This window comes from Gekko japonicus, unplaced genomic scaffold (genome assembly GCF_001447785.1).
Source record: "Gekko japonicus isolate JY-2015 unplaced genomic scaffold, Gekko_japonicus_V1.1 scaffold208, whole genome shotgun sequence".
NCBI lineage: Eukaryota > Metazoa > Chordata > Lepidosauria > Squamata > Gekkonidae > Gekko > Gekko japonicus.
In genome coordinates this window covers 362355-370067 of record NW_015173680.1, presented here as the reverse complement: position 1 = coordinate 370067, position 7713 = coordinate 362355, and the positions used below count along the sequence as shown (strand labels likewise).

At 48.0% G+C, this 7713-nt stretch overlaps 1 protein-coding gene across 3 annotated transcripts in view; it reads left to right on the top strand.

Annotated features, from left to right (window-relative positions):
• GFRA2 (GDNF family receptor alpha 2) overlaps window positions 1–7713 on the top strand; it is a 116818-nt gene that overhangs the window by 14975 nt on the left and 94130 nt on the right. For all 3 annotated transcript variants that reach the window (XM_015423018.1, XM_015423017.1, XM_015423016.1), the window contains exon 2: window positions 4484–4798. In XM_015423018.1, coding sequence (XP_015278504.1) covers window positions 4484–4798 — 315 coding nt within the window. The remainder of the gene's footprint in view (window positions 1–4483; window positions 4799–7713) is intronic.

The window sequence follows — 7713 nt, the reverse complement described above, 5'->3', positions numbered from 1 at the left end:
TTTCAGCTAGCTTGAAATAGTGCTAGCAAATTTGCACATGATCGGTGTGGCTTCCTTGATCAGGGAGAATCAGTAGAATCAAAAGGCAGAGGAAGGTCATGGCTGCATAATGGGTTCTGTAGTAGTTGCAGCTAACAAGGGACAGCTGTTTTCAGCCAGCAGACGAGACGTACACTCGCTGCTTCTTTACTCCCATGCAGAGGTGGCATCAGGGCTAGCTATCGTTTGCTCAGGCCAAGGCCTACCATTGTGCAGGGGGTGCAATTGCAGACTGCCGTTTCTTTCTGGATGGTGGCAGTGGTGCCCACCTCCTCTGACTCCCTTGGCATGCACACCTTCCAGAAAGCAGCAGGGCTACTGGGGCTTGCAACCCAGTAGGTGGGGCTCTGCAACCTACCTTACAGTTGTGACCCGTTGATTGAAGAACACTGATGTGGACTGATAGCCCCAAATCACTCATTGCATCCATGGCACATTCTTAAGGGAAAGCAAATGATAAAGTAACTCTGAGCATATGTAAAGTGCTTTCCCCTTATCACTGAGGAACTATGGCCTCCATTTCCATCTGTGAGTTTATGAAGCTGGGTTTGCATAGAGCTGGGTATGTTCCCCTCAGATCAAAGCCTTGGCGCAATGGTACCCACTAAGTATTGTTATAAAGTGGGCAGGGCTGGGTGGGGCTTTTGCCCAGGAAGGCTTCTGATTGGCCACTGGAGATTTGATTGGCTGTGCAGATTTTTAAAAGCATTACTTTGGCAGCAGCTGCCACCACAGCACAAAGATCTTCACTATGTGACTGAAGGGAAGCTGCGGCAGCCATTTTGTGGCTGACTCCACCTCCTGCCGGCCAATGCTCTCCCTAAGCTGTGGAGTCTTGTGAGCAAAAATTCTTCTTTGTGAGCGAGTTGTGAGCGAGTGACTCGGCTGTTGCATAAATTAATTTGCTCTGGAGCCATCCTTCCTGACCTAAGACAGAAAGGTGTGAGCCGGAGCCTAAAAAACTGCCCAACAATCCAACTTTCCCCCTTCCATATGTACTTCACAAATCCAGGCTTATTTTTTTAATTCAAAGGATTTATTTATTTATTTATTTTACTTGATTTTATTCGATTTCTTACTCGCTCTCCCTGCAGAGCATTTGTATGCTGCCTCTCCAGGACCTGCTCAGGGCAGCTCACAACTGAAGCCATACACAAGCCCATAAAACCAGTAAGACAAAAGCCACCACAGCGCTCTTTGTCTGTCTTGTCATAAGCAAATTCTCCTTGCCTCTTCTTCCTCTCCTTTTTCTAACTTAATTTGTGCCCAACGATCACCAGACCTGTGCCTGGCAGTACCTGCGGCACTGGGGAAGGCTGAGTCCTGAAATACTGGGGGGAAAGTACCTCTGAGAATGTGCAGAAACCTCCCCTTGTCATTAAAATAATGGCAGTTTCATCTCTCCCAGCTCACTGAAGAGCAGGTTGCCTGTTGCAGGGCTATTTTTGGGCAGGAACGCACAGGAACGGAGTTCCGGCTGGCTCCCAAGTTGGCCACATCCAGCAGGAATTCATTAGCATAATAGACCACACCCAACAGCAGAAACCCATTAGGATTGGTTACATTAGGGGTGTGTGGCCTAACATGCAAAGGAGTCCCCACTACAAAAAAGCCCTGGGTTTTGACAACAAACAAGGTAAACAGAATAAGAAGCAAAAGGTGGGTGTGGCTGGATAACCACACTTCTGGTAACATGGGGGTGTCGCCTAATGTGCTAATGAGCTGTGCTATCAGGGGTGTGGCCCAATATGCTAATGAGTTCCTGCTATTGGGTGTGGCCTATTATGCTAATGAGTTGCTGCTGAGCTTTTTCTACAAAAAGAGCCCTGCCGGTGAGCACAGGTTGAAGGCATGGTTTCAAGAAGAACGATCCCACAATGCCTTTCCTTCTGTTGATTCCATCGAACGACCCATGCTCTCTGTTCCCTTCTGCACAACCGTCCAATCCAACAGCCAGCTTGGGTTTTCTCAGAGCTCCAGATGGCTTCCTGAGTCTGAATGGGCTGGAAGAACCCTGAAAGAGGGCAGTCAGCAATAGTAAAAGCACGTAATGTGCATTTAACATTGAGCTTTGGGTGAGGAAAATTCGGGGTGGGTGGGGGAAGCAGCAAATGTATTTTATATATGTTATACATGTTAGTGTCTTTGCGTGCCTTTGGAAGAATTTATGGGAGATAAACAATCACAGTTATGTGCTTCGCCATATGGCATCTAAATACTGGGATATACGTGTCACATAGAATATGGGCTTCCACTTGCTGGGTCTCTTGGGTTGCCAGCTTCCTGGTGGGGCCTGGAGTTCTCCCAGAATTACAGCAGAGACTACAGAGAAGAGTTCCCATAGAGCAGTGGTTCCCAAAGTGGGCAGTACTGCTCCCTGGGTTGTGGTGGGATTACCTAGGGGGTGCTAAGATGCAAGGGGGTCATGGGGGGAGCCCCACTGGAGGTGGGCCCCTTTGACCACATTGTTTACTGATTTATGATTGATCAGGCTAGAGCCTAGATGCAGGCAGATGTCACCCCAAGTTTCTGCCTCAGCATAGTGCTGAAAACTAGTAGAGACTATTGGAATTTTTAGTAAATCTATCACCAGAGCTCTAAAGGAAATTGCAGCTTTGGAGGGTGCACTCTATGGCATTATACCCCACTGAGGTCCCTCTAGGGTTGCCAAGTCCGAATCTCGCCACAGTGGGGAACATAGAATTTTCCAGGGCTATTTTTGGGCAGGAACGCACAGGAACGGAGTTCCAGCTGGCTCCCAAGTTGGCCATGCCCAGCAGGAACTCATTAGCATAATAGGCCACACCCAACAGCAGAAACTCATTAGGATTGGCTACATTAGGGGTGTGTGGCCTAACATGCAAAGGAGTTCCTGCTACAAAAAAAGGCCCTGGGTGACAACAAACAAGGTAAACAGAATAACAAGCAAAAGGTGGGTGTGACTGGATAATCACACTTCTGGTAACATGTCGGTGCGGCCTAATGGGCTGAGCTGTGCTATCAGGGGTGTGGCCCAATATGCTAATGGGTTCCTGCTGTTGGGTGTGGCCTATTATGCTAATGAGTTCCTGCTGGGCTTTTTCTACAAAAAGAGCCCTGGAGTTTTCCCTCGGATGACCGTGGCCCTGCCCCCAGTGTGCCCAGCGTGGTCGCGTCACTTCCGGGTGACGTGCATGTCAGGGTGGGGTTCCCCCCGGGGGGACTTGGCAAGCCTAGGTCCCTCCCTTCCCAAAACTCCATGGTCTCCAGGCTCCACCCTCCCAGAACTCCAGGAATCCCCCAAGGCTGAACTCTCTGGGCTTCTTCTTTAGCCACTGTTGGCTAAAAACCCTTATCAAAAATAAATGGAGCTGTTGCTGTAATATAGGGATGTCTGCAGTATGGGGTTTTCCCTTGGACAGGACTCTGAAATATGGGGCTGTCACAGGGGGAATGGGCAATGTGATTCTGCAAGACAACAGCAGATTGATGCAAGCCATGAGGTTGTAGCCTGAGGTGGGAGAAGGGGGCCTGGAGATACGGTTGCCAGACCCCCCCCCATGGAGGCAGGGGTCCCCCATCGCCAGGCCCTGACCCTCAGCTGCCAATCAGCTGGCTGGGGGGGGGGGGCTTACCAGTAGAAAGTGGAAGACCTAGGCCACGTTGTCAGGGTCACACAGGAAGTGACATCATTATGCCAGTGACTTCCAGGTAACGCTTTGGTATTTGGGCAAAAACTGTATGGTAGAATTCAGTTTTATGATAGAGTTTTTGCCCAAATACCAGAGCATTGCCGAGAATTCATTGACATGATGATGTCATTTCCTGTGTGACTCTGGCAACATGGCCTGGGCCTTTCTTTCCCCTGCATCCCCCGCCAGTTGCCAGAAGGGACCGGGCAGCCCTACCTGGAGATGAAAATGTGGGCTAGGACTGACAGGCATCAGCAGGTGAGTAAAGACTGGGATACTAGTGTGGTTGCCAGTCTCAAGGTGAAGACTGGAGTTCTCCTGGAATTACAACTAATGTCCAGACAGCAGAGATCTGTTCCCCTGGAGGAAAGGACACCTCTGCAGGACATGGCATCACATTCCCACTGAGTTCCTCCCCAGATTTTGACCTTCGCAGTTACTGCCCCAAATCTCCAGGAATTTTCCAAGCTGAAGTTGGCAACCCTACATACAAGGGTTACATCCAGAGTGGAAGAGGGCACAGAGCGGAGAGATTCCTATATTTCTCTCGGGGTTTGCAAGGCTGCATTTGGTTGGTGGTGGAAATGCTCTGGTATTTTCAGGCAGCAGAAAATTTTGGGGTGGGGCCCATGCCTGGAAGTAGTTGGGTGGAGCACCTCTTAAAGACCGTTTGCTTTGCCAGGAATGGGTGGCAGTCAGCGTATTGTGGATCCATTTGCTCACTCACCCTCCTTTGGCCTTTCTCTCCTTCCTCCTCCTGAACTCTCCTCCAGACAAGGTGTTCCACACCTGGGCTGGTCCTTCTTCCCTGGCTGCCCAGGAGCCACATGGTTGGCGGACCCCAGTGGACTGCGTCCGTGCCAATGAACTCTGTGCTGCCGAGTCTAGCTGCAGCTCACGGTACCGCACCCTGCGTCAGTGCTTGGCTGGCCGTGACCGCAACACCATGTTGGCCAACAAGGAGTGCCAGGCGGCCTTGGAGGTGCTGCAGGAGAGCCCGCTCTACGGCTGCCATTGCAAGCGTGGGATGAAGAAGGAACTCCTGTGCCTTCAGATCTACTGGAGCATCCATCTTGGCCTGACGGGGGGTAAGCGCACTGCCCAGGGTGGCGCAGCTGGCTGGGATCAAGTGGGGTTTCAGCGCTGGTTCATTTTTTAATAAATGCCTATAACACACCTTTCAATTCCAAGTGCCCACAATGGTTTACAGCAGTAATAAAAAAAGCAACCTAAACACAATAAAACAAAGGAATTAAAACCAAATAGCAGCAGGGGATAAAATTCAGGCTAAATCCAGCAGCATAATTTTTTTGGCATGGTGGTGGTGTTCAAAATGATAACAGTGGGGGAATAAATCAATTATAACAAGTAACAATAAACCAGCACAAATGGTAAAATAGCCATAAAACTGCAGAAATAAGAATGAGCAGATATTAAACAATAGGTACCATCAACCGTGCCATATACACAAGACACACTTTGAAGGAAAACTACTAAACAGATGACTGGGCAAATGAGCAGATCTTCATGTGACCTCCCCCATCAGATTTGGTGCCAGGGAGAGGGTAGAAGGAAGAACATTCCCTGCCAAAGTCACCTGTCCTTAGTGGGGCCCACCAAGCACGGGTTGTGATGAGCAACAGAATGATGGGGTGGGTTCATTTAGGGGAAGTGGTCCTTCAGGTATTGGGACGAAGACCATTCAGGGCTTTAGAGGTACTTTGCACTGAGTCTTGCAGCTGGTCAAGGTCTTTCAGCTCTGGCCATATATAGCCCCTAAAGCTGGACCTGTCACCAATTTCTCTACTTCATGCTGGACCAGCTGAAGTTTTCAAACTATCTCCAAAGGGAGCCTCACATAGAGCTCACTGCAGTATCTAGACTTGAAACAATTCCAGTGGTTTTTGCTGTGGAAAATGTGGGCTATTGACCCAAGCCAGAGTTACTGCTTTCAGGAATGGTGTTGGAAGAACTGAATGAAGTAACAGTGATGAGATATGAAGTTCTAGGGGCGGACAAATTAAAACCTGAAAAGTCACTAGATGTGGGTGGCATGCACCTGAGAAGGAAGTGAACTGAGACATTGTTGATCTTTCAAGAGAACTATGCAATTCATTGTTAAATCAGCATCTTTTCCTGAGGTTTAGGAGATAGTGAATGCACACTGATGTTTAAAAAGTGGATCCAAAGGAGTTGCAGGAGAGGCTAAGCCAGTTAGCCTAATATCTAGTCCAGATAAACAGGTGGAAACTGTTATAAAAAGCAAAATTTATTATGAGCATAGCAGAACAAGCCCTACTGAGGAAGAATCAGCATGTTTTTCGTAAAGGAAAGTCCTGTTTCACTGACCTTTTGGAATTCTTTGAAAGATCTAAAACAATGTAGAAAATGGTGAGCTGGTAAACATTATATACTTGGTCTTATAAAAAAGCTTTTGACCAAACCGTTCACCAAAGACTTCTAAATATACATTAGCTAGCAAGTCATGGAATAAGAGGATAGGGACACGTGTGGAGCAGAAACTGGTTAAATAACAAAAAGTAGTCCACATAAACATTTCTTGCAATGAAGTAAACTGTAGGATTCCACAAGGATTGGTGTTGTAAAAAGTAAAGGTAAAGGTTTCCCTTGCTCGAAAGCTAGTCGAATCCAACTCTAGGGGGCTGTGCTCATCTCCGTTTCCAAGCCGAAGAGCCAGAGCTGTCCAAAGACACTTCTGTGGTCATGTGGCCGGCATGACTAAATGTTGAGGCACACAGAACACTGTTATCTTCCTACCAAAGTGGTACTTATTTATTGACTTGCAATTTCTTACTCTCAAACTGCTAGGTTGGCAGGAACTGGGGCCAGAGACGGGAGCTCACTCCATCACGCGGCACTAGGGTCTCGAACTGCCGAACTACAGACCTTCCAGTCTGCAGCTCAGTGTCTTAACCTCTGAGCCACCAGTGTTGGGGCCAATGCCATTTAATTTGGCCAGTATTATAATACCCCTGTATAGATCTATGGGGGCCCCATATGGAACAATGTGATCTTCTGATCACCTAATAGGAAGAAGGATGTTGTAGAACTGGAAGAAGGTGCAGAAAAGGACAACTATAATGATCAAGGAATGGGTGTATCATTCCTACCAGGAAAGCCTAATGAGTGTGGGTCTTCTTGGTTTAGAGAAAAGATGATTATTAGAAGATTATAAAAATATGCATCAGTGGAGAAAAAGGATAGAGAAATCCAGGCCTGTACCCAGGATTTTGTGGCTTGCGGGGCAAATTATTTTCTGGTGGGCCTGCCATTATTTGCCATAATGAAGGGGTGGTAGTAGTGCCCACCCCTTTCCCTCCCCTCCTGCAAGCATGTGGCCCACCGGTCAGCTGGAGGGCCCTTTAAATCTTGCAGGAGGGAGGGAGAGGGGCATGCGCCCCCCCCAGCTTCTTCTCAAAAGAAGTGGAGGGGGGGCAGCACATGCCTGCAATCCAAGCTGCCGGGTTCTCAAGGAAAGTCATTAAGCAGAGGTGGTTTGCCGTTGCCTTCCTCTGCAAAGTCTTCCTTGGTGGTCTCCCATCCAAGTGCCAACCTTGCTAAGCTTTTGAGATCTGATGAGATTGGGTTAGACTATACCAGTTCATATCCCATGGATACACCTTCCCTCTATGAATTCATCTGATCTCCTTGAAGCCAGCTAAACTCATAGCAATCATTACATCCTTTGATGGTGAATTCCACAAGTTAATTGTGCTTTGAGTAAAGAAGTACTACCTTTTGTCTATCCTGAATCTATAGCGCATGAATTTGGTTAGGTGCTTGTGAGTTCAAATATTATGGAAAAGGGAGAAAGAGATTTCTCCTGACCCGTAACTACAGTGGGCCTTTTGGGGGCTCTGCCCCTTCCTTAAAGAGCCAACCATCTTCCTTAAAGGCCCCCTCACTTCTTCCCAAAAGCATTTCAAAGGATCCTTTAAATGCTTTTGAGAAGAAGTGAGGGGTGGTGCGCCCCTGTCTCTTT